The following is a 27,193-nucleotide window of genomic DNA, read 5'->3' as shown; positions in this document are numbered from 1 at the left end:
CTTCCAGTAAAAGTTATTTAATGGACTCAATGTTGCTACAAAATGAAAAAGGAATGTAACTAATATGTATTTCTGGCTGGCAGCTTGATTTTGGAAACCAACCAATGAAAAACCAAAGAGAAGAACCATTGCTTACAGGATTGTCTACAGCTAATTGAGCAAGAAACTTGCATGGCTTTCACTTAGGACCAACTAATATACTCAAAATTAAGGTTGCATATCAAAACACTATACTACTTTTAGACTTACTAGCAGACTTACTTAAATTTCAATGTATTGAACTGTAGAGTGAGATGTAATTTTTTCTGTCATTATCTTGTGAAAATAATTCTTTATCTTTTACATAACATTTTTAAAAATCATTTCTTTGATCTCTACTATGAGGTAATTTTTTGATTCTCAAATAATTTAATGATGTTCAACTGTATTACAAAGTGCAGGTGGGAGTATGTTTTCATATGGAACATTGTCAACTTGAATGACTTGCATTGCAAGACATTGCAAAGGAAGGGGAATTTTTGAAGGTATTAACTGTCTTCGACCTGTTTCTAAGTAATGATATGTTTTCACACACCGACCTTTGGTTGTAAGAACTAAATCTTCTTGGGCCAGAAATACATCCAAGTATTCCCATCTTCCATGCACACGCACGCACACTAAAGTTTGGCTATCATCAATTTTCCCTGGCACTTGTTCATTTTTTAAAGGGGACACTACATCAAATAAAATGCACGGTAATGGAATTATGAGGAACACTTTGTCAGAAGATGAATTTCCAGTATTGTTGGACTTAAGTTTTGTAATAAATTCCAACAGATTAAGCAACCGGATAAAAACTTCTTGGAAGCGACCCATGTTGAATGTCTCATCTTCTTTTCCACTCTCACGTCTTTGCAGCAAGTTGAGATTGCATATAACATCTCGGAACATTCCATTGAATATGCCAAGAGCTCTCTCTACAGGTACGATAATTTCACCATATTCACAGAATATGTTATAAAGTAGCTGGAAGATACCAGTGATTACATTACTGTCAAGTACATGGTGGGGTTTATGACAGATTTGAAGGAGATGAATATAGATAATCCACGATTGTGCAAAATCCATAGATCGACTGGTTAGTTCAGCAGCTTCTTTAAGGGCATAAAATGTCTTATCACAAGTAGGTCCGAGCACTTTCTCAATAGCAAGAAGTGCATGAAGGTCTAAAGAATAATCTTTAGGGACATAAGTCTCTAGCATTTCTTTGATCTTAACTTTGGTTGGTTCGTTAAAAAACTCTTTTGGGCACTCCTTAGGATATGGGAAAGTAATTAGTAAATATACCAATATTTCACATTCTCCATACAATGCTGCCAGTTGGAATGCATCATAACCATCAATATTAACTTCATAAGGGTTCACCTCTTGCATAAGCAAAAATTTACACATTTCAAAGAATCCTTTACGTACACTGAGGTGCAACATCGTATCTCCATTTTGGTCTTTTGCATTTAAATCAGCCCCATTCTCCATAAGAAGTCTCATCAAACCCATATTCCAAAGTGCAGCATGGAGAGGGGTATATCCCCACTCATCAGAAGCATTCATGTTAGCACCACTCAAAATAAGGCTTTCAACAATTTGTAGGTTAACATTTTGAGCAGCAAGTAAAATGATTGGACAATCCCCTTCGCCCTTAGCATTAACATCAGCTTCATGTTCTAATAGTATATCAACAGCTTCCACATTACGCCGTTCAACAGCTAGCCAAAGAGGGGTTACTGGTGTAGTACCATTTGTATCTCTCTGCTCAATCTCTGCATCACAATGTTCTAGCAAATATCTCATCAAGTCGGTTTGAGCTGATATCGTAGCCAATGATAACATAGTGTGGCCCATATGTTTTTCTTTGACAATGAATTTGCGTTGGACATCAGAAAACTGATCGAGTTCATTTTTAACAACTTCAGTGTAATTCTGGTGTATTAATTCAAATATTCGGCAAGATATAGTTGATAGTTTGTTCCTACAAAGACCTTCAAGTGATGGATCTGCAATGAATAAAAATTTTCCAAGTTAATATTGGATTTGTAGTAAATTAAATGAAGATTGCAAGAGTTTGTAGACTAATTGTTATGTCATCTTATATCACGTGACCGACCAGGCTATTAGATGTTGATACACATCGCTGGTCACAGTGCGCTTCGCATTGTTTTAGCCTTCAAATTACGCCACCCCGCTGGCTAAGCGAGCAGGCCAACAGAAGAAAGAGTGAGAGAAAGTTGTGGCGAAAGAGTACAGCAGGGATCGCCACCACCCCCTGCCGGAGCCACGTAGAGCTTCAGGTGCTTTCGCTCAATAAACACTCACAACGCCCGGTCTGGGAAGCGAAACCGCGATCCTACAACCGCGAGTCCGCTGCCCTAACCACTGGGCCATTGCGCCTCCACATGTCATCTTATATAACCAAACCAAAAGAAGATAAACATGTTAGGGGTACATTTTGTTTTCTGCAAGAGTTATAACAAAGCTGTGTGTAGCTTAGGATGCTGCAACAATAATTAAAATAAGAGAACTGGTTATGACTATCTTCACATTGCATGGATCTAGGCTACCGTTCAGGTTATCTAATCCAAGATAATTTCATTACCATAACATGATACACAGCCATGCAAGCATAGCTGTATGATAAAATATTTGTGTCCCAACCACATGATTCCAGGTTCAGTCCCACTGCATGACACCTTGGGCGAGTGGCTTCTACTATGACCTCGAACTGACCAAACCTTTGTGAGTAGATTTAGTAGATGGAAACTGAAAGAAGCCCATCGTATATATATATATATATATATATATATAGGGAGAATTCACGAGAAAAAAAAACAAAAGACGAAGACAGGTGGTGTAGAAAACAAACAGATGTATTAGTATAACGCTCAGGAATAGAAAAAGTCTTTTACGTTTCGAGCCTATGCTCTTCTACAGAAAGGGACACAGAAAAAACAAAGAAAAATGTGTGTAGTGGCTAACGATCTATCATGGCGACTATATATATATATATAATAGAAAATTTAGACAAATAATTGTAATTAAATTAGTGTGTTTCAATATTGAGTAGAGCACTGGCACAGTTTAGGCAACCTGTCATCCGTAGTTGTGGTACACTTCTGTTGGATCTACTTCAGGAACTTCATAGTGGCAGTTAGGGTAATAGTATTAATTGATCGTAGATGGATTTCGTATTAGACTTTTATTAGGTACAACATGTTTCGACCCATTAGTCTAGGTCTCTTCAGGTACATTGCTAAAGAAGTCTCACTAGATATTTTTTGTGATGGCTGGCTTCTTGTTATATTCCCATCTAGTTTGAGAATGGATAAAACTAAAAAATATTGCAGAAATGTAAAAATTCAAGAAGCCAGCCAACACAAAAAATATCTAGTGAGACTTCTTTAGCAATGTACCTGAAGAGACCCAGACTGATGGGTCGAAACATATGTTGTATCTAATAAAAGTCTAAAATAAAATCCATCCCCTACTATCAATTAATACTATATATAAATATGTATGTATGCAAGCATGTGTTTGTGTGTATATATATGTATATATGTGTGTGTCTGATTTACTAATTCATCACCATTTGACAACTGGTGTTGATGAGTTTACATCCTCGTAACTTAGCAGTTCAGCAAAAGTGACTGATAGAATAAGTACCAGACTTTAAAAAAAAAATAAGTACTGGGGTTAATTCATTCGACTAAAATACTTTAAGATGGTGCCCCAGTATGGCATAGTCAATGACTGAAACAAGTAAAATATAAAAGATATAAAAGATACACTTACTTGCATATATGGTAAATACTCTAACATGCATAACCATACCAAAGTAGCAACAAACTCTGCTGACTTTGTACTAATGAATCCTACTATATTTTCACACTGAAGAACCAAATTCTGAACTGAAACATTGAAGTAGTCTCTTCATGCAACTAAAAAAAATCTAAAACATTTCAAACCAATAGTTTTTTCTAAAGGCTAAACATGTAAATATCTCACTACCTTCTCTCCTTCCAACTTCACCATAATGTATTCCAGTAATGGCATAAAAACCTCTTTTACAGCTTTATATTAAACAAGCACCATTTGGGCGTGGCCGTTGCCAGTACCACCAAACTGGCCCTCATGCCGTTGGCATGTGAAAGCACCCACTACACTCTCTGAGTGGAAGGGCATCCAGCTGTAGAAACTCTGCCAGATCAGATTGGAGTCTGGATCACCAGACCTGTCAAATCGTCCAACCCATGCTAGCATGGAAAGCGGACGTTAAATGATGATGATGAAGCACTAAAGAAATTTCTAAAATGACCCCAATCGCCAACAAAAAACCTCACAAAAGATTTTCTAACATACTGTACAGACTTACTCGCATAAATATATATTTATATGCAAGCATGTTGGAAGACAGTTTTCTGTTTTATTTTCCCCTTTTTTTAAATTTAAAACAAAATTTTCACATTTTAAAAATTTCTAAATTTTGAATCAATTTTTTAAACTGAATATTATTTTTATTCCCATTTTTATACGTGAGTGTACACACACATTTTATAATGCCCCCAGTTTCACTTATATTCATAGGCCTAAAATAATATAAAATACACATGTTCAGCTGTAGAAACCATGCTAAATCAAACTGGAGTCTGGTGCAGCTCCTCAGCTTACCAGCCCTGGTCAAACCGTCCAACCTATGCCAGCATGGACAGCAGCTGCTAAATGATGATGATGATAGCCCACAAAATCTGCCTCCATAAAATACAAAGGTTAAGATTCCTATATATTAATCAAATTGTTTATAGAATGATGACCCTCTAGAGAGAAATATACTGACCAGTCATGTGGACTGTCTATCAAGACTAATTCCAAAAAATACAGAACCACTAGAAGATAATGTGATAGCCACACTGCAGGCAGAAAATGAAATAAAAAGTATTATGACTAATGTTATCCAAGAACTGCCTGAGATTGCACAGGATATAAGAATGAAATCTGTAGGCGATGAGTATATTACAAAAATGAAAGAAACTTTAAAAAATAAGCAGAACGAAAATACAAATTTGAGTAGTCTCTCAATATGCGACGATATTCTGATGTCAGCGCAGAGTTGTAGTACCGACTACATTACAAAAACATGTATTGCAGTAATTCCACAGCGAACACTGGGGAATGTCAAGAATGAAAGCTCTGATGAGGAACTATGTCAGTTGGTCAACAATGGATCAGGATATTGAAAATTTGGTGAGAACTTGTTGAGGTCGTGCACTTGCAGCCAAAGCCCTGCTAGTAAAATATCAATTGTGGCCAGAGACTGAGAACCTACGATCTAGGTTACATATTGACTATGCCAGACTGATGAATGGTACTTAATCATAGTAGACAGCTGCACAAAGTGGCCACAGGTATGCAGGTGCAATAAAACAACTGCTAAAATACCTATAATGTTCCAAAATGAATTGTTTGTGTGATACTGTGCTCCAGATACATTAGTTTCTGATAATGGAAAGCAATTCTTGGGATATGACTTCAAGAACTTCTGTAAAATGCATGCGATAAAGCATATTTTCTCTCCACTCTACTACCTGAGGTTAAATAGGCAGGTAGAAATATTTGTGGACACGTTCGAAAGAGCATTAAGAAAAGCTAGAAACGAATTAAGTAACAACCAAGCACTAACAAAATTCTTAAGGGTATATAGAGTAACCTCCAGTCCAAGTACAAATTCAGGAAAGTCACCCGCAGAGTTGATGTTCGTGAAAAGAATAAAATTGATTTCTGATAAGTTATTGCCAAAGAAAAAAGATATAAAGGAAATATGAAAGATGTAACGAAATATTTCAAAGTAGGAGATAAAGCCTACAGAAATGGCAAAGAAGGCTGGGAGGATGGCCTTGCAACCAAAAAAATAGGAAGTATGATGTATTAAATTAAAGGACCATGCTGGGAACATAAGATCTTAGACCTTTGAGGTGAAAGTGAGAGCAATAGGTTGGCAGTTGACAAAGTTAGAGAGATGGTTGTTTGTGAGAACAGGATGCACTGTCATTTGTTTTCATAGTTTGTGAGATATTCCTGAAGACAATTTGTTGAGCCTCACCCCACATTAGGGATGCACTGCTTGAGAGTTATAGAAGAGACAATCACTTTCACTTTCTCTTAAAAAGGATAAGAATAGAGTGGCATTATCATTTCTGAACAACAAATACAAGGTGAAAATGGGCTCCTCTTTCATTAGCTATAAGCAAAAGATAAAGACTAACACCAATTTTTATCAAGCTTAAAGAGTTAAAAAGAAAAGTAAACTTCAGTAGCACATGTACAACTCAAAGCCATGAAACAAAGTGAAATAATGTAAATCATTCAATTATGACCATCATTTTATTATTAAGTTTAACATAAAAATAGTATAAAAATATACTATCAGTAACTCACTGCATGAATCAAATAATTTTCTTCTAATATAACTTCAACATTTACCTTTGATCACAATATCCTGAAGTGAATCATTACTGTTTGTTTTGGAGGAGGAGAATTCTTTTAGATTACCAGGACTTGTGTCTTCAATGTCTGAAAATAAGAAAACATAATAAAATATGACAACATTGTTTCTCATAGGTTGCTTCATATTGGCTTAGATTCATTGTCATTATGGGATGGCATAACTTGATTTTCAATACAGACAACAAATCTCCAAGTATTCTACACCACTTCATTTTTAGGAATAACATTTTATTGTTTGAATGAGTACAATCCTAAGGAAGTTGCAGAAGCCAAGCTTATATCTCAATATCAAGAAAGAGAACTTCATTCTTAGTATACACAAGACAAAATTCATATATAAATATTGAACAACATTATCATAGGTCCCCCTCTAAGCTTCTTGTCCTTTGTAGATCTTTTCCTTGTTTCACTGTAGGTCTTCCTCTGATGTGTTTTCCCAAACCCTTCCAACTTCCTGTTTCTCTGACCCAGTCCTGTCTTCTACCCTCTCTCCAGTTTTCTTTTTCACCCAACTCCCCTACCTATTTCTCAGCTTGCTTCCTCTTTCTCGCAATCTCTCTCCACCCCATTATTTTATAAATCGAGTGTCTATGAGCAAGTGTATATGTGTGGGGGTAGAAGGAGTGAGGGCATGCAAACCCTACTTCCAATCATGACAACAGAGATAAAAACATAATTATAGTTTCAGTACATTTTATAGGGATTGGTGAGTGGAGTGATATCTTTGCATATATGATGCAAAATGTAATAAAAACATGGAGCATGTACATTTTATTACAAAGTAAAGCTTTTTTTAAAAAATTAAAACTGGTCTTCATGTTGCAGATTATTGAAATAATCGAATAGGACTGCAGTGTGACAATATATGGGAAAATAGTTATAAACATCAAAATATTAATTATAGATTTAACTGGTTGCTAAAGCCAAGCAGGTGATAGGATTTTTTTTTTAGCTTAAATATACCTGAACAAGGAGTATAACCCATAAAATGTCATATAATATAAATAATTGAACCTTCTCTTAACAGGGATTATTTTTTAAACTTTAAATAAAATCTTATTACTCAGGCTTATCTCTCATATGAGACAGAATTAAACATCTAATATCTGCATATTTTGCCAGATTTTCATAATGAACTAAATACCTGTTCAATGACTGATTGACACTATTAACTTGAAGGGAACTGGGACATAATATCTGTAACATTGTAATCTTCACGTGTTTCCTAACAGCATAAGTAAGATAAAAATAATCTTAGTTTTCAATTGAAACTTTGTTGCAGATTCAGTATAATCACCATTTTCTTTATACAGATTAATAAGGAAGTTTAGAATATATCTTCTTACCTGGAGAGGAACAAATACAAGAACAACATTTATGAGACAGCAAATTGCAAGCTTCAATAAAGTCATGCCAGTAACTTAGAGATGTTATTCCAAACATTGGTGATGATATAAAAAATTCATCCTCAGTAATGCTCTGTTGCCATTTTACTGGAAAAACACAAAAGGAAAAGCATTCATCAGTAAATGGTTTTCTTTTCTTTTTTTTTGTTGTTGCTGCAAAATGGAAAATACTTCTGAAATGTGAATTATTTTTGTCAAAAGAAATTAATATCTTTGAAAGTTGTTCAGAATTGATATGGAGAGTATAAATTTTAAGACATCAGATTTAATTGCATTTTAGTAAATAAAGCTATTATGATTTGTAATTATTTTGGTTTTTGAGTTCCATGAAAAATATTTAAAGTAAACAAACTTCATTGAAGACCAAAGGGAAGGCATATGCTTGAATCATAAAAGAATACATCTTTGTAGTAACAGACAAAAAGATAAATTTGACCAGAATTAAAAAACAATTTCACAGCAGATAATTATCAATATAATTCTATCCTGAATTTTTTTCAATAATCTACAGCAATAAAATTGTTACAATCCGTTTGGTGAATCTATGAATGAAATCCTACAGATGGCTCCACCTAACAATTTCTCCAAAATCTCAATCATCACATTGTTCCGGCAACTAAATTTAACAAAGAGTGTGAATATCTGTTTATATATATATATATATTATATATATATATATATATAATATATATATATATATATATATTATATATATATATATACACTTTATTTAAAAGCAGCAGAAATTCAACAAAATCTGTTACTCGGAGTTTCACGTTCCCGTCCGTCGGTATTACTCTACCTCTGGTATTTGAGTACTCTGTTTTCCACCTTGTTTCACATTTATGTGTTTACTCCGGTATATATATATATATATATATATATTATATATATATATTATATATATATATTATATATATATATATGTATGTATATATATATATATATGTATATAAATGTATGTATATATATGTATATAAATGTATGTATATATATATATACATACATTTATATACATACATATATATACATACATATATATACATACATACACATATATACATACATACACACATATATATACATACATACATATATATACAAACATACATACATATATATATATATATATACATACATACATATATATACATACATATATATACAAACATACATACATATATATATATACATACATACATACATATATATACATACATATATATATACATACATACATACATATATATATATATATATATATAAAATCTAAACATTAATAGATAAAACAATATTCATATATGCACACTTCTAAGTTTCATCTAGAAAGAGAAGTAACCGGTTGGCGGTGCCTCGGTATAAACACGGCTATCGAACCGAAACTAGTAAAAGAATAATAAAAGAGTAATGATAAATAAATCCACGTACACCTACAATCTGCAAACTTTATCTTCTTTCTGTCGATGCTTCTGTGCTACGCTGCTTGAATTACTTCATCTCTTCCTTCTTGACAATTTCCAAACTCCATCTTAAACGTTATCTTGAAAAGAGCAGGATAGTAGAAACCATAAACTAGCTTTTATTGCCAGTGAAAGTTTTATTAATAGGACATCCAACAAATGCTTTCGAAGCCTTACATCTTCGAGTTTATTGAGTGAGGGTCAACATGGAAACTACTCACTGGAGTGTTAGTGCTTTTATCGTCAGGAATCTTATTATTTGGTGATCATTTCGTCTTTTTAGGGTTATCTAGGATTGCATTATCTTCTGCACCCGTTCCCTTTTTTAAGATAACGGGATGTAGTTAATGATTTTGTCACGCCTGTTAGATCGAACGACCTGTAGAGATTCCCTCAATGGTTCACGGTTTATACCAACTCACCTTCTCTCTCTCTCTCTGTCACACTTCACTCCGTTTCTCTCACCACCCATTGTCTCACTTCACCTTTCTTCTCTCACGAGTGCCAGTGCATCATTAATTTATTTGCAATGTGTCTGTGACAGTGCTCCGTAAAACAGACCTTGTAATGATTTTTAAAAAATATCAAGCAGATTAAGATACACGTCTTAAAAGTGTTGCTATGTAAGGGTTGGAGTTAATGTTTTCCCTCAAACTAATGACAGTAAACAAAAAAAGGACCTGTTATTAAAACTCACAGAATCTAGTCTTTTCCCTTTATATTTGTTTATTTTGATTAGACGCAAAACCGCTATATCGTAAAGGAGGAGAAAAAAACTGACTACGGTTAATGTGTAGGGTAGAAAATCAAATGTATGATCGAATCCGCGTTGCGGACTTGTCTTGATTACCTGTTTTTGTTATATATTTATTTACGGTGCTTTCTTTTATTTTCAATTACATTACTCATAGCAGCCATTTGAAAAGTAATGAATTAACATATTTCAAGCAGGTTCTTATAAAGCTTTAATTTCTTTACATCAATTAAGATTGCTTCCATAATTAACCGATTGTAAACATGCAGCAAATGATACCGAGCAAAGGATGGAGAAAGACAGGTTTTGACATTTAATAATAACTATTGAACAATCATAGTATTTTACTGATAACAGAATGACATCAACGTCACGGAATCAAAATTAAATTTATCAAATTATGTCTCGGTATTTCCTCTGTTATTCTCATAAATATATCAAGAATGGATCTCGAGGTTCAAGTTTGCATCCTATCAAGATTATTAATTTCTCACCATTTAAAATAATTTTAATAAACAATGGCTTAATTAGTCAGCTTATCAATGTTGCTACCTATGCAACTGATAGTCAAATTATGTCTTTTATACTTATAAAAATTTTCGGTAATATTTTCCAACCTTCTCTATCTAATACAGACGGAATCGAACCCTCGATGTTAAAAATAAAACCATAAAACCAAAAATATAGATCTTTCTAGCCGAGAGAGTCTGATACTTTTGACTGATATTTTGATTCTCGTAAAAAAAAAAAAGAAAATAAACACGAAGACTTACTATTTCCCAAGAAGCGGTGGGGCCTAAACAGAGAAGAGAGGATAAATCGTTTTATGTGAAACTAACAGTGTCTACGTTAAAGGGAAAAGCGAACACCAAGTCGTAACCATTCGTGTAAACGAATCGGTGCCACGGTTTCGATTCCTAGGCTAGTAAAATTTCGCATCACCTTCTCATATAAAGTATAAAGGTACCGAAACGTATTCACCCACCAACTGAAATCTAATATCTTCTATATATATGTAAGAAATCAAATATTTGAAGGAATTGTCGAGTAATATGATGGAAGTGGAAGTTCCCGAAACGTTGAACCCGCGAATCGGTTTCAATTCCTGGTTAAATCTAATTCATTTCTTACACACTGTGCCTGCAAGAAAGCCATGAATAGCAACACTTTGCTCTCCTCCTAAACAGCCTAGTAGTAGTAGTAGTAATAATAGTGGTGGTGGTGGTAGTAGTAATACTACTACTAGTAGTTGTGGTTGTGATGGTAGTTGTAGTGGTGTTAGTTGAAGTGGTAGCAGTAGTAGTGGCAGTAGTAGTGGTAGTTGCAGCAATAAAGTAGTCGTAATTGTTGGTGGTGGTGGTTTAGTAATTATTGTGTTTATTATATGAAATACACAGATTATATCTACAGACAGCAAACTAATGTGATTCACAAGTGTCCGTGGTAAGTATGCTTCGTCTCAAATTGTTCTACAGTATTACTTTAAATGTTTGCAATGTAAAACAAATGACAACAAAAGGTATCAGTCTTCAGCTGTGCGATTATAGAATTACACTGCTATACAGCAGTGGTATATAAACAACGCATGAGTATACTGCAATAGTGTATGGTAGGATATAAGCGCAATATTATTAGAGCAGGTACACTAATAACTCGGGCAGATTTTTGTAGAACAAAGAACGGTAATGTATGAATAGATGCAGCACTATGAACAAAAATAATATTTGCAGTATCGTTTCTAGCTTAGATTTAGTGATTTGATTTCTGTTGAATGAAAAGTGCGGAGTTATATTTCGATCAGAAGTGGAAGGTTAAACCCTTTGGTTAGTTAGAATATGAGGACGAGGAGCGTGTCTGGCTCGGTTTCATTCTTTGGAGACAGGTGTCAATATGTGTTACGGAGATTCTGTCGTTGTACAGACGGCGCTGGCATAGTTTTGTGTTATATAGATTCATCATTTGTTGTTTTATTATCTTCGTATATGTTAGACGTTTAGTGAAAAAGCTGGTGTCACTTGAATTAAATCAGTAAGTCTCACCTGTTGCGGTTGGTGGTTACCAAAGTTGCTTCCAAGGTCTTTTTGAACTGTTCTTTCCACACCCTTCGCATTGTCTCTATGGTTGCAGAATAACTGTGAAAAGGTTTCCGAATAGATACTGCTTTGTCATGTGTCCTACATACACTTGTTCATCACAACTGGAATTTCTCAAAAAGTGTGTAGATCTAGAGAAAAACTGTCCAAGACCTAATTTACAGATCGAGAACATAGTTACTTTTTTGTGTCTACTCAAGGATTACTGGAAAAACTATAGTTTTCCTGGAAAAATTAAACTATATAAATAACTATAGATATTTTCCTTTTAGATATTGGAGCGTACCAAATATTGTATTGGTTTTTGCATGATGGTACACATTATGGCATGGTTTTTACTGAACGAATGACGGTGGCATAAATCACAGAAAACCCCAGTTGAGCTTTGTACGTTAATCTGTTGTAGGGTTGGGATCACTTGTTCTGCTTTCCCACTAAAATGAAGTGAATGAGGAATTCGTTAGACAATCGTGCTCCAGCATTTTATATGCAAAATCGCAAATTGGCATAACTATTGAACTAATAAAGGCATAGCATTACCTGTTTATAACAATGACCCTGATCTATGTATAAGACAAAAACTAGTGGCCATGGAAAAAAACATTCCTCAAAAATATCATGAAACAATTGCTTAAGCAAGAAGTCATTTATATTTATTGCCCATTGTACCAACGAAATATATTGTTCAATGATGCAATTAAAATTATGACAACACAATTAGCAGAGAACTTTTAACAAATGCGTAACATAATTCTTATATTACACCAGATTACTCAGAATTGTCCAGTTTCTCCTCGTCATCAATTTCAGCATATGCTTCGTGTATCTGCAATACATCTCTGCAAGCATGTTGATATTGTTTCATGTCAGTTCCCAATGTAACTGATTCGAAAACTCTCACTTGGTACGTGTGTAGTTGCACTGTCAAATTACAGCATATTTTCAGCAAATATGCGTCAAGCAGTCACATTACAAGTCCGTACTAATACAGATGTTTCTCCTTCATACATCATCCACAGCCGATCAGTTACTTCCTCGATTCACTTGTGCCAATCTTTCTCATATCTCACATACAACGGATCAAATTCACTTCGTTGTTCCTCATCTGTAGCAGACCTTTTCCATTTACTTCTTATTTTCCGTTCCATACTTCGTTCTAGCTCCAACTTGTAATTAGTATAATTGTTTCACCTAATGTGAGCCATATGGGCAGACTGTAAATGACCGATCGTAGTGTTAGCTACTCCAGTGTATCGAGTACACTTTTGTTTGTACTTTCTACATTTTTTTCCTGCAGCGTAATAATTGGTACCTAACGTCTATAAGTTGGATCACAATACAGCTGTATTACCACAAGCATTATTGGATTGACTGATGCATTGCAAAAAAACTTGATTGTTACTTCTCAAGTGTTTATTCAGTTTACCGTGCATAAAACATAATCACGTATATATGCACAGAAGGAAAACGGGTTTTTTTTTTTTTGGTCGTTTATTTTTGTAGATATAATTCATAGTTTGGAAGATATGAGTGTAAGCTCGATTTTTAAATAGAAAAAGTAATTGCTTGGAGAAAGGAAACTGATTTATTTTTTTAATATAAGGAATAGATTTGTCCTTTCTTACAGAATTAGAGAGAAGGAACAAACCCTGTGTGCGAGACAGATATGGGGAGAAGAGCAGTCGGCGACAAACCTAGTTCGTCCCGGTTTCAGTTATCTTCCCTTAGTAGCTCTTTACAAATTCTGGACGCCGCTACCGCCGTCGGCAGTATTAAGCTGAGCTTCCTCCATCAATATTTATTTGGAGTTTTCAATGTTTTCTCTACTTCTTTCAAATGATTGTTTATAATTATCACACGAAATTTAAAAATAAAAAAAAAACAACAACAAGTGTATTACAAAATAAAATTTGGCGAAGTAAAAGCCATGTAGCGAAGAAGCGACAATGGTAATTATGACAACTACATTGGGTTTCTTCGACGGAATCTATTTTCGTTTACGAAAGGTAAGAAATTTCGAAGTATTGCAAAGTAAGTGATGGAAAAGTTGTTTGTTCCTAAAAATATAAATGCTTCACATAAATCTTTTCGTTTTTAGCTTTATATGAATTTTGACTTGGAGATATTCCTCCAGAAATTGATGAACCATTAAGCAAAAAATCAGCTTTTGGCAATGCCCCCTCCCTTTCTGTTCAACTACACAATTAATTTGGAATAACGATTTGGAAAATTAAGTATTGTTAATATTTGTTGAAAGTATCTGATTTTCTTAAAATGAGAAATGTGTTTTTTAAAAGTCGCTTACCTCCTATCTTTTTCACGTTGTTTAAAACTAAGTTCCCTTCTTTGAGTTGCGTTTCTGCAAATCAATTAACCCGAGTATATACAAATGTTTCTGTGATACTCTGTTTGATTATATTTATTTACTCTTTATTTATTGTTAAAACAAAACAAAATATTAAAAAAAAGAAGAGAAAAAGAAAGAAAATTACGTGCTAATGTTTGGCCTTCAGATTTGCGTAGAGGTGAAATACTAAAAGAATAAGCGGATGCTGTCGTCTTCAAATTTTTGAAGTTTTTGATCATCATTTAGTTTAAACAGTGGAATATGTTTGTTTGATCCGTTTAGTTGCCTAATTCGTAAGGTGGTGATATTCACCTGTATTTAACTTAGCTTCTGGATGAATGTCAGCTTGGATTTCATCAAATCAGGAAAGATCTATCATATTCATTAATGTTAGATAGCTGTCAAAAATTACAAAAGTCGATTTCATTTACTTATACATATATAAGCTCAGTGTCTTTCTGATACACTTAAGTTAGGCATTTAGTAAAAGGATATTTATTTAATGAAATAATTTATCTGAGAAAAAATAACCAAAAAAGAGCAAGCCACCTCTTGTTATGGACTTGATGTTGAAATCAAATTGGTGTGCCTTACTTACTCTACCTCTGATTGTAATATTTTATTTCATTGCGTTTTTAGGTAGCTTACATTATTTTCGTCAAATGAAATGCTAATTTAATGACGGAAATATTTTAAAAACTGGAAGGCAAAAAATACATCTATTTTATTTGAATGTCCTATTTGTACGAGATATTATTTGAAAGAGGAATTCAAGACAGGTGTTTTGTTTGTTATTGATTCATTATAGATTTACAGTTGCTTTTAAGTGAGTTTTAATTATAAAATTTCATGTGCTTGTACACTGTTTTTTCGTGAGAGGGTGGTAGTTTTTAAATTGAAAGCGTTGTTTTAAATTTAAACTTTCAGTCGTCACAACAGTGACTGCAGATTATTGTATTGACAATACTTAAGGGTCTCGCCTAGCTGCAAATTTATAATGGCTGAGGCCAGTGTTGATTTTTGTTGGTGCTAATAACAGTAGTTGTAGTGGTGGTGGTGGTGTTGGCTGTAGTAGTAGTCGTAGTAGTAGTAGTAGTAGGCAGTTGTAACCAAGACGTTAGAAACAGTAGTAGTGGTAGTGATATAGTTTTTATGTTAGTAGTAGACCGCTGCAGCAGCATTAGTAGTAGTGGTGATAATAGTAGTAGTTGTTACTAGGCCGCCGCAACATCGTTACTGTTGATTGTTGTTGTAATAAAAGTGGTGGTGGTGGTAGTAGTAGTAATAGTAGTAAAGGTGATGATAGTAGTTGTTTTAGTAGTTGGCTGCTACAACATTGTTATTGACGGTAGTGGTTGTTGGCAGTAGTAGATTGCTGCAACATTGTTATTAGTAGTAGCTGTAGTAGTATACCGGTAAAATATTTTGTGGTAGAGGCGGGTTCTTTCTCAATCGTAGCTAGTAGATTAGTTTACTAGTGGCTGTAGATTTTTGCTAATTTTTGTTGTTGCAGTTGCGGTGTTTTAGATTGTACATATAGGTTGTTGATAAACGGCTCACGACTATTGTACAATGATGTAGTTTTTTTTTTTTTATATATATATATAATTTGATGTTTTATGATATATATAATACATTCGAACGTGAACATACGCCCTTGTTTGTAATAATGTCACGAGTGAAGTGTGGTTACATATTCACGATAGTTCGTAGTTTTATAGAAAGTAGTCCAGAAGAATTAAATATTATGGATCTTATCACTGTAATATTATGGGGGGACATGAAGTTACATATTCGTTCTAGTGTAATATTGAATAGCATATGTATTATAGTGTTACCTGCATCTTAACATCACCTCCTCGCCTTATTTCATTTGAGTGTTCTCTCCATCACCTGCCCTCATCATCATCTCCTCCTCTTGCCACCACCTGTATCAACACTATCACCTCCACTCACTGCAGTCTTGTCACCTCTACCTTCTACCAGCTTGTCATCCCAACTTGCCATCTGTCTTGTCATCCCCACTAACCATTTGTCTCTTCACTTTTTTTCCCCATCACTCTTACCGGTTTCATCTCCAGTCTCAACACCATCTCCCCTGTAAAAAAAATTCTTGATGTATATAATGTAGTGATGGTTTGACACAGGCCAGCTCAGTGAAAAGAGATTGTTGGTGATTCAAGGTATGTGGAGGACATATGAGGTCTGTCTCAACTGGGGACCACTAAATGGTGATGATGATGACGATACGTATGTTCACAAGTACAAGTATTCGAGAAGGAAGAATACATACTGCCAGTAGAAGCAAAACTGAGGAATTTGTAATCCCATTTTGGACACAGAGCAAGAAAATTCTGTTCTATCTCTGAAGTAACCTGGAGTTAAGCAAAAGATTTGTAGAATTTCTAGTGTCACTTTAGTGTACAGTCTAACCCTAAACCTTAACCTAACCCTAATTCTAGCCCAGTTCAGGTCATTTCTCTGTGTAGGTTATGGATACTGCTGTAGACCATATGCTAAAGTTGCACTGAATTTCCACTAGGCATAACTGTTATAAGCTAAAAAAGTTGAGATACCAACAGTGGAATACAAAATACATATACTAGGACATTATCATTTGGTTATTATCATAGGAATGTTTATATTTTAGTTGTGTTTAATGCTGTGTCAACATTTTTATGTTTCTTTTATTCTTGCAAGATGTTGACATCGAATTGATACCTTCTACTAACATAACTATACTTCTGTGCCTTCTAGTTTAACTTCCTACTTTTGTTACTCATTTATATGACTGCATGAATTTGTGTATAATTAAAAAAAATTACTTATCAATTTTTTTTTTATATTAGAAGAATTAAAACATTTTAATCATTTAAAAAATGTTATATTAAAACTTATTCTTTGTCACAATATCTTAATTTAAATCTCTGAAATTTAGTTGAAACCAGTAGTGGCAGCTAGTTGGTCAAAGTTATCTTATTTCTTTATTCAGTTATATTTTTACTCATTTAAAATTAAAGTTAGTAAATGGTTACTTTACTAAATATATATTCTTTAAGGTTTTATTGCTTTCTATACAGTGAATGTATAAGAAGTGGCAGAGAAAAGACTCAAATGGAGATCCTTGACATTCAACCTTCTGAGAGCAGATGACACAACAATAAATGATGGATTCAATGATTTCTCTCTCTCTCTCTTCTTTAATAGTTTGTGCATTTCTTGGATTATAGACATTAATATTTTCACATGTTATCTACTGAAATATAGTTCATCTAGGGTATATACTTATGTGAAAGTTGACTGCAGGTAAAAGTCAATCCCTACTTTTGGTCAAAAGTCTGGAATTTTTTCTCATATGTTTCATGTAAAAGTCAACTCTAGTTCTTCAAAGATCAACATGGAAAAGACAAATAACTGTGTTGCAGTAACAGGATTTTGTTCCACAGAAGTGAGTGAAAGTGAAGTACAATATCAAACTTCAGATGAAGCCAAAAAGGAAATATGCTATCTGAGGTAAACTAAGCATTGATAGTAGCACTAATAATCGGAGACCCCCTTCGGTCACGACACAGACCATGGGATTGCGCCTAGAACTGGGCAAGGTTGTTTATGGAAGACCAGCAGTCGCCCATGCATACCAGCCTCCCCTCTCCACGCCACCAGTGTTATCCAAGGGAAAGACAAAGGTCGATACAGCTTGGCACCAGTGACGTCGCAACTCATTTCTACAGCTGAGTGAACTGGAGCAACGTGAAATAAAGTGCCTTGCTCAAGAACACAACACGCAGCCCAGTCCGGGATTCAAGCTCACAACCTCACGATCGTAAGCTCGACGCTCTAACCACTGAGCCCTGATAAATCATTATTTATGATTATTTGAGAAGTGAAAAGTCCTGGCAGGCTGTAAACTCAGAATTCATTTTAGATATAGGTAAATAACAAGGGAAAATACACAAGGTTTCTCGACTAAATGTACAGATGATGATCATTGGTAACCAAGTCTACCTGTATGTTTCATGTTGTTTGTTCTGGTTCAGTCATTATGCAAGGTTTTAAAAGGACTAACTTTTAGTGTTGCTGAAATTAGAGTAACATGCTTGTACCAAATTTTGCATGGTGCTCAGCAAATCTGCTACTGAAACCTTGAAATTGTTTTGTCAGGCTTTTGGCTAATATTTAAGTTGAACACAGGTTTTTTTAGTGGGAACCTGGGCTTTACTGGAAGCACATTCTGCTTATACTTTTATTTCTAATGAAGAAAAATCAGCACCAGCTTTAACCTTTTTAAGCTGGCAGAATCGTTAGCACACTGGGCAAAATGCTTAACAGTGTATCATTCTGAAAATCTAAGTGTTTTCAAGTACTGTGCTAAGTTTCATCTATCCTTTGATTTGATATTCAAACAAAAAAGTTTACCAAGGTATTATAGCTAACTCCAACTTATATTATTCAAGAACAACTTTGAAACAACTCACAAAAGGTATTGGTAGGAAGAATGATTCTCCAGAGACTACTGGAGAAATAAAAATTTAACATTATGGATGCTAGTATAGCAATCTTTTGTGGTTGTTACTTACCTTAGTATGATATCTCTGTATCGTTTACTACTTTGTTATATTAGCTACCCTCCATGCCTCTGACTTACACCTTTATCACTATACATCACTCACACTCTCCACATTATCTCTCTACTTTGTTCATCTCTGTACAGGTTTATGATGCTGCTCTTCAACCTTCCATTTCTACCAATTATCACCTCCTTCCTGAGTCACTCCTATATTTTTCACCCCACCTCAACCCCATACCAATACTTACTATTGACCATATCTCCAGCCTTGTTAAACATTTGCTTACCTTTACCTTTACACCCATACCTATCCATTCGTCACTCTTCTCTAATGCATTTAGGAATATACTACCCACCCTTTCTGATCCTCTGTCTGTGTTCTCTCTCTTACTCTCCTTCATATACCTTGAGAGTACTCTCAGTCACATCATCACCACTATATTTATCTTCCTTCCAACTACTCCCATCCACCCTTATATAATGTGGGGTATCCTTATATTTCCTCTATAACATCTAGATTCATGATATGTTCATTCTATGAACCTACAATATATGAAGTTGCATACAGCTGGGGGCAAACTGTTATTAAATAATAGATCATCATCATTTAATGTCCATGCTGGCATAGGTTGGATGGCTTGACAGGATCTGTCAAGGCCAGGGGCCACACAGATTCCATAGTCTGTTTTGGATGCCCTTCCCTAATGCCAACCACCTTACAGACTGTACTGGGTGATTTTTACGTAGCACCTCGGTTTTAAGATATCATTTCTGTTGTGGTGGGTCGGTTTTCTTGAGTAAAGCAGTGTGCCACGTTTCTCAGTCCTCTTGCATCTTGTTTATAAGGCTCAGTGTTTAGAGATCAACCTTTAATACTTCATCTCATGTCTTCCTGGGTCTTCCTCTTCCACAACTTACTCTACTGTAAGTTATTTATATATATATATGTATACATACAGGGTGTTCGAAAAGCCATATGTGTAGCAACAGGATTCAGGTCCTTGCTGTACCTCTGGTATGAGCCAGAATTTTTTGTTTCTACAACTTCAACAATCCCAATTTTTGACCTTCTAATTCCTCCAATTGTAATCCTATGAATTGCTTTGTGTGGGGCATGGTTGGGAAAGACACCAACTGCTCTGCCTGCAACACCAAGCCTGAGCTGATGGCCAAAGTCAAGGAGGTACTTGACCTCACTACGGACTCAGTGAGGAACACATGCATCAGATTCCAGAGCTGTCTTGAAGTCATGATGGAAGCTGAGGGTGGCTACTTTGAGTCAACTATTATCTCCCAGCCATCATCTAGTTGATATTTTTTTTATATTTAAAAAAAAACAACTTATATTTGGGTGGCATATTGTTTTCTTTTCCTTTTAAGCAAATTGTCAAATTTTGTCCAACCTGTGTATGTATCTAATATGTGTATATGTATGTGTGTATATATGATTTGACACCTAGTAAAAAAAAAAGCCTATAGAACTGTTTGAGTGTTATGGGATGTTATAAAAGAGAGGGTATTCGTGAAATCATTTAAGAAAATGTGGCATTAGTAATAATCCTAATGGTAATGAGGATGATTTAGTGTTTGAGAAAGATATTGGTAACACAGTTCTATTTGCAGAGAATTCTGGTGATGCCAACAGTGAGAATAAGTCTCCGTGTTTTGCAGATGCTGATTTAGCTTCTCAGATGATGGTTTTCTACATTTTGTTATCATTAATTAAGCCTTTTGTTAGAATACATTTAGTTTTTTGGGGTTTGTTTTTCTGATGCTTGCTGTGTACTGATATTTAAAGGAATTTTGCTTTCAGGATTCATTGACACCAATTTATTTCTCTATTGCTATGGCAAATTTAATTTTGGTTGAAGTGGCTAGAACAAAAAATTTCCATGCGCAGAGCTTAAGAAGACAGAAATTGTAGAAGAAATGAATTTGGTGGAATAAAAAATGATGCGAGCAAAACATTTGGAGGGATTAGGTATAGAATTAATAACTTTGGAAAAGAAGAAATCACTAATATAACATGATTTCACATTAACCTTTAAATCTTTTAAAGATTAGTGTACACTCATGTTATATGATTTCATATGTTATTCCACTATACTGCTGCAATATTGTATTTTCATGCACAGAATCATACTTTTTCCTTACTAAACCACTTTAAAATATCTTTTTTCTACAAAATCTTGTAAATTAGGGAAGTTTCTTATGCAAGAGTATATCTTATGTGCCACCAAGTATGGTGTGTGTATATATATATATATATCATCATCATCATTGTTTAACGTCCGTTTTCCGTGCTAGCATGGGTTGGACGGTTCAACTGGGGTCTGGGAAGCCAGGAGGCTGCGCCAGGCCCAGTCTGATCTGGCAATGTTTCTACAGCTGGATGCCCTTCCTAACGCCAACCACTCCGAGAGTGTAGTGGGTGCTTTTTATATATATGTGTGTGTGTCTGAAGCCACGTGGCTCAGTGGTTAGAGCATTGGGCTTACAATCACAATGTAGTGAGTTTGATTTCTGGACTGGGCTGAGTGATGTATTCTTGAGTAAGACACTTTATTTCATGTAGCTCCAGTTCACTCAACTGTAGAAGTGAGTTGTGACATCACTGTGCTGAGCTGTATCAGCCTTTGTCTTTCCCTTGGATAACATTGGTGGCATAGAGAGGGGAGGCTGGTATGCATGGGCGACTGCTGATCTTCCATAAACAACCTTGCCCAGACTTGTGCCTTGGAGGGTAACTTTCTAGGAGCAATCCCATGGTCATTCAAGACTCAAAGGGGATCTTTATCCATTACCCTGTGTGTGTATAAATTACATTGTGTAACACAATTTTTGTCCTTGGGTAATAACTTATTTCCATTTGCTTACCCTTAGAAAGTATGAAAAATGGCTAATATTTCCTTCAAACTTCTCTTTTGCTATGATATTTATTTAAACCCTCTCAACATGAGGTTATGATGCTCCCTCACTACTCCTGCTCATGACCATAGATGCACATATTATCAGCCACTAAGGGACATGCTCAACTAGTTAAGCTCAAGCAACTGACAAGCATATCTGTAGTATTGAGCAGAAAATTTGTTGTAATGATATTTCTGCTTCACCAACTCAGCACTGAGTCTGTTTGAAATGTAATGGAAAATAGGTCAGTTTCAAAACATTGATCTCCAGGTGACAAAAGCAAAGTTTGAAGGGAATAGTAGCCATCTTCTTTGATTTCTAGATAGTAACAAATAGGAAATAACACTGACTGACCAAAAAAAAAAAAATTGTTAGTGTTAGCCCACACAAAAGAATTTGCCTTCCTTAAGTCACTACAGTGATTTATTGTTTTCCAAAGCTACTAATTCTATATCTAATCCTGCCAAATGCATTGCTCATCTCATTATTTATTCCGCTGAATCCAGTTCTTCTACATTTCTTAGCTCCTCACATGGAAATTTTTGTTCTAGCAATTTCAACCAGAACATATTAATCTTTTCTGTTATAGAAAACTTGTTACTTATGCAACTATTGAATCACTACTAGCATAAGCCAATAACTTTACCATGATAAAAATAAATTGAAGCTGACATTAGTACTTTGATATTTTTTTTTTTTTAATTTTTTTTTTTTTTTTAAATTTTGTAATTATGAGGTTTCTGATATTTTCTTTCCATTTGTTTCAGGTACATATATTGACTTTTGGATGTAAACTCTTTTGCTGTCTTTGGGAAATGAGCAAATTATTCATAAAAAACAATGTAGCTCACTATAAAGAAATCATTTCTTACCAAAGATTGGATTTGGGGATCTCAGAATTTGAAAACCATTTTTGCAAAGTTGTAAAATATTGAAGAACAAAACAACAGCAAACCAATTTTATCTCTCTCTCTCTCTCTCCCTCTCTCTGACACACTCTAAGTAATGTATACTTAAATTTCACATCTCAATATATATGAAAAAACAAACCCTTTAAATGTAGATGCAGCATTCAAATCAGTACTATTAATTCAGAGGCTGCACTGTAATTCTTTCTGTACTTAATTTTGAGCTTACTATGTATTCAGTTCAGAATGTGTATCAAGTTGGTAATCAGTTCTTTGAAAATTACTCTCTTTGTCACAACAACAATGAAAACCCAATAAGTAACAAAATAACAGCTAGCACATCTGTAACTGCTCCATCCTTTGTTGACCATACTGCTTCTCTTGCAAAAAATGATATTCATGGTGGTAATCGATTTCATACAAGTTTGCCAATTGAAAACAAGAGACCGTTTAAATGTAACATCTGCCGTAAAGGGTTTTCACGGAAAGCTAATTTAAATAATCATGAAAAAGCTCCAAGTGATGAAACCCATTTCACATGTGATTTTTGCATGAAAGCTTTCTCACAGCGTGCTGAGCTACGAAGTCATGAACTCATACATAAAGGGATAAAATCTTTAGAGTGTCCCTACTGCGGAAGACGTTTTACTCACCAAGCCACTTTGATTAACCACACCCGAACTCATACAGGGGAACGACCGTACAAATGTGTTGTGTGTGAGCGTTGTTTTACGCATCAAAGTACGCTGCGTAATCATATGCGCACACACACTGGTGAAAGACCATTTGTTTGTGTTATTTGTTTACGAGCATTTTCACATCGAAGCACACTTATTAACCACGAAAAAGTACATACAGGCGAGAAGGCTTACCAGTGTTCCATTTGTTCTAAGTTGTTTGCACACAAGACAACTCTTAAGAATCACGAACAAATACATACGGGTATAAAGCGACACAAGTGTAATATATGTCATAAATTGTTTACCCATAAGAGTACTCTACGCAATCACCTGCACACACATTCTGGTGAAAAACTCTTCAAATGCTTGATTTGTTTGAAACCATTTGCTCATAAAAGTACCCTTCGGAATCACCAGCAAACACATTTGGCTGCCGGCATGCGTCGCACATTTGCAAAAAAAGTAAAACCTTTTAACTGTGGCTTCTGTAACAAAGGGTTTTTATTAGAAAGTTCTTTACGAAATCACGAACAAACTCATCTCCACAATCCAACTACTGAACCTCCAGTTGTTAATCAAACCCCAGCCATGATGGGCACGCCTGTGAACCAGCATAATCATCCAAATCCTGAAAGAGAAGCTAATTCGGATCAGATGCCACAACAAGTACCACACCAGGTACCACCAGCACAGCAGCAGTCTACAGTGCCACTAGATCCCAAAGCAACTAAGGCTTTTGCCTGTGGTATATGTGGCAAGCTGTTTTCTCAACAGAGACAAATGCTCAATCATGAGCAAACTCATGCACATGTACAAACGGATGGGACAAAACTGATGCGTAATAGTGACAAACTATTTCAGTGTGGGGTCTGCATGCGAGTATTTGCACATCAAAGCACATTACGTAATCACAGCCGTATACACACAGGTGAGAAACCATATCAGTGCCGCTATTGCATTCGGGCATTTGCGCATCAGAGTACGCTACGCAACCATGAACGTATACACACTGGGGAACGCCCTTACACTTGCGATATTTGTCATCGCTGTTTCTCTCATCAGACAACACTTAATAACCATAAACGAACTCATAAAAACGAATCTATTTCTCTTTGCCAATTGTAGACTTCTGGTGCAGGGAATGGGTGTTAATGTTGTGAAGTAATGAGTGTTTGTCACATAAACAGATTTGGGTTGATACAATTTGATAGTGCAATCTCAAATCTCAGTTAGTCTTTCAGTTGTATTGATTACTTTGTTTCCTCAATTTCCATTCCACCTCTCTTGCTCTCTCTCCCTCCACCCCCTTTCTCTCATGAGTAATGTTATGATTGTTCCCTTCTCTTTTCAAGTATTCCTCTAATTCCTTGCTGGAACAAGAATAAAACCTTTAAAAAGTTTTTGGTTTAAAACTTTTTCAAATGTTGACCAGCTTTAAATTTATTTATTGCAGACATATGCGTGTGTGTGTATGCATGTATATGTGTATGTGTGTGTGTTATATATGTATCAAATGGGATTTATGTTTATATTTATTTTCACTTTTTATACACTTTGCATTTTTATTTCAAAAACAAAAGGAAATTTGTTTTTGCTTGTTTTCAATTTTTCTATAAATCTAGGTTTGCTACAAATCTGATTTCTATAAAAAATATTTCTATATTTTCTTTGAAATTCTATTGAAAAAGTTTGATATTTTTATCTTGTATACAAATTCATTGTTTCATTCATTTTTAAAATTTGATAATTCTTAATCAATTTATCCTGCTAGATCTTTTGTAACCATTTGTGGTATTTAAAAAAAGTAACTCCTTGAGAATCCAACCCATTGTATTGTACTTTCCAATACTATAGTAATCTGGAGAAATGTCTTCCACATTTTAGAAAAAAAATTTCCAGTGAGCAAAAATATATTTGCATATTCTTGTTCAATGTTAATAAATGCTTTTATATAGAATGATTTTGAGGCGTGCATTAGGTCATTATTCTAGGTTAAAGGAATTCTTGAACAAATTTCAAACTCAACAGTTATTGGTAAATATTGTTTAAACTTCTGAGATGAATTATAATTTAAATTTTGCAGATTCCTGTCTCAATCATCAAAATGCACCACCCCTGACTGGATATGAACACGGAACCTTTAGTTCTAAGCAAAGAGCATTAATATCCTAATCTAATAGTTATCAAACTGACAAATACTAGGCTTTCCCTTCCCCAAATATTTTTGGTATCCCTTGTCCTCTTCGTTAATGAAATGACAAACTAGTGTATGGCCTGCATATAATTCTTTATCAAGATATTTGACAAGTTTAAAATGTTGGAAATCATCTTGCTATTTGTCTGTCTCCTTTTCAATCCTTACAGGTGCCCCCCTCAAGAAATGCTGTGCTAAACCACCAGTGCATATACTATTATTAACGTATTGTCTTATTTAAGCTATTTTATTTTAGTTATGTCAGCTCTCATCATCATCATCGTTTAACGTCCGCTTTCCATGCTAGCATGGGTTGGACGTATGACTGAGGGCTGGCGAACCAGATGGCTGCACCAGGCTTCAATCTTGATCTGGCAGAGTTTCTACAGCTGGATGCCCTCAGCACAAAGATTAATGATTGCATTTCAGAAAGTGATATATAGCTTCTTCAAATTTTCTAAGTTTCCACTGTGATATGTAATTTCCCTTCACACATTAAATGTGTTTAGCCATTTGTAATTTTTATACTTCTTGTGTCATCAAATATTTTCAGTATTTTTCTATTTTGACTCTAAGTAAATCAATTTCTCTGCAAATGCCTGAGATATTACAGGTGTAGTTCTTTAACTTTGCCACTTGTGGATAGAGTTTATTTTCGTGAGGCATCTGTTAAGTGTAATGTTACTCTTGAATACTGTTTATGTTTCTGGAATTCTTTGGAATAAAGTGGTGTCACAGTTGATTTTAGTTTTTGTTTCTCAGGAATATATTCTTTTGGCAGCAGATTTCTTCTTTATACATGTATTCATAAATAGTTCCTGTTTTACTGGATGTTATAGATATTTCATAGTTCCTCTATAAGCTAATGAGACTCAAAGCTTATTTTTGTTACACTGACACATGTGTATTGAAGTATGTACTGAGTACATAGGCCATGATGGCAATAATAGCTAATTCATTAATTTTGCTTGGTATGTGTCTTTTCTATGTAGAACTTTGCTGTTCAGTACAGTGTCAGCATTTTCATGCTGTCTTCTCTTGATGTGTTTGAATTTTCATTAGAGACTCTGATCTGCTTTCATTTTAGCTCTCATAACTGATAAAACTTGTTAGTTGGGGGCATTATAAATGGTTGACAACTTGTAAGAACATAATAAATATATCTAAGATTAATTCTGTTTATAATTTTTAACCTGAAATGGAAAATATAAAAGATGAAATAAAGCAAATGTTATTTAATTTTTTTTCAGCATTTTCTTGAATGAATTGTTTGACTAAAAGTTTTAACACACTAACGTAATAGCTATCATTCTGACTTCTGTTTTCTTATAACAATAGAA

General features: G+C 34.6%; 2 protein-coding genes across 14 annotated transcripts; one reads left to right on the top strand and one right to left on the bottom strand.

Annotated features, from left to right (window-relative positions):
- LOC115219273 lies at positions 1-13,913 on the bottom strand. Of its 12 annotated transcripts, XM_036508914.1 has the most exons (6): positions 12,788-13,913; positions 12,194-12,681; positions 9,369-9,480; positions 7,881-8,027; positions 6,511-6,600; positions 1-2,033 (listed from the first exon to the last, which is right to left on the bottom strand). In XM_036508914.1, the coding sequence occupies exons 4-6, from the start codon at positions 7,975-7,977 to the stop codon at positions 409-411; spliced, it is 1,812 nt and encodes a 603-aa protein (XP_036364807.1). In that variant the 5' UTR covers positions 7,978-8,027; positions 9,369-9,480; positions 12,194-12,681; positions 12,788-13,913; the 3' UTR covers positions 1-408. The 12 variants fall into 12 exon arrangements, with proteins under 12 accessions (XP_036364807.1, XP_029645294.1, XP_036364805.1 ...); XM_029789434.2 differs by lacking the exon at positions 12,788-13,913 and having other exon boundaries at positions 12,194-12,777; XM_036508912.1 differs by lacking the exons at positions 12,194-12,681; positions 12,788-13,913 and adding an exon at positions 10,928-11,297.
- On the top strand, positions 11,461-25,085 carry LOC115218921 (gastrula zinc finger protein XlCGF26.1). 2 transcript variants are annotated; one of them, XM_029788934.2, is made up of 2 exons: positions 11,461-11,597; positions 22,839-25,085. In XM_029788934.2, the coding sequence occupies exon 2, from the start codon at positions 23,210-23,212 to the stop codon at positions 24,782-24,784; it is 1,575 nt and encodes a 524-aa protein (XP_029644794.1). In that variant the 5' UTR covers positions 11,461-11,597; positions 22,839-23,209; the 3' UTR covers positions 24,785-25,085. The 2 variants fall into 2 exon arrangements, with proteins under 2 accessions (XP_029644794.1, XP_029644793.1); XM_029788933.2 differs by lacking the exon at positions 11,461-11,597 and adding an exon at positions 14,099-14,253.
- Positions 25,086-27,193: the final 2,108 nt, after the last annotated feature.

This window comes from Octopus sinensis, linkage group LG14 (assembly GCF_006345805.1).
Source record: "Octopus sinensis linkage group LG14, ASM634580v1, whole genome shotgun sequence".
Classification (NCBI taxonomy): domain Eukaryota; kingdom Metazoa; phylum Mollusca; class Cephalopoda; order Octopoda; family Octopodidae; genus Octopus; species Octopus sinensis.
This window is presented reverse-complemented; position numbering and strand designations above follow the sequence as displayed.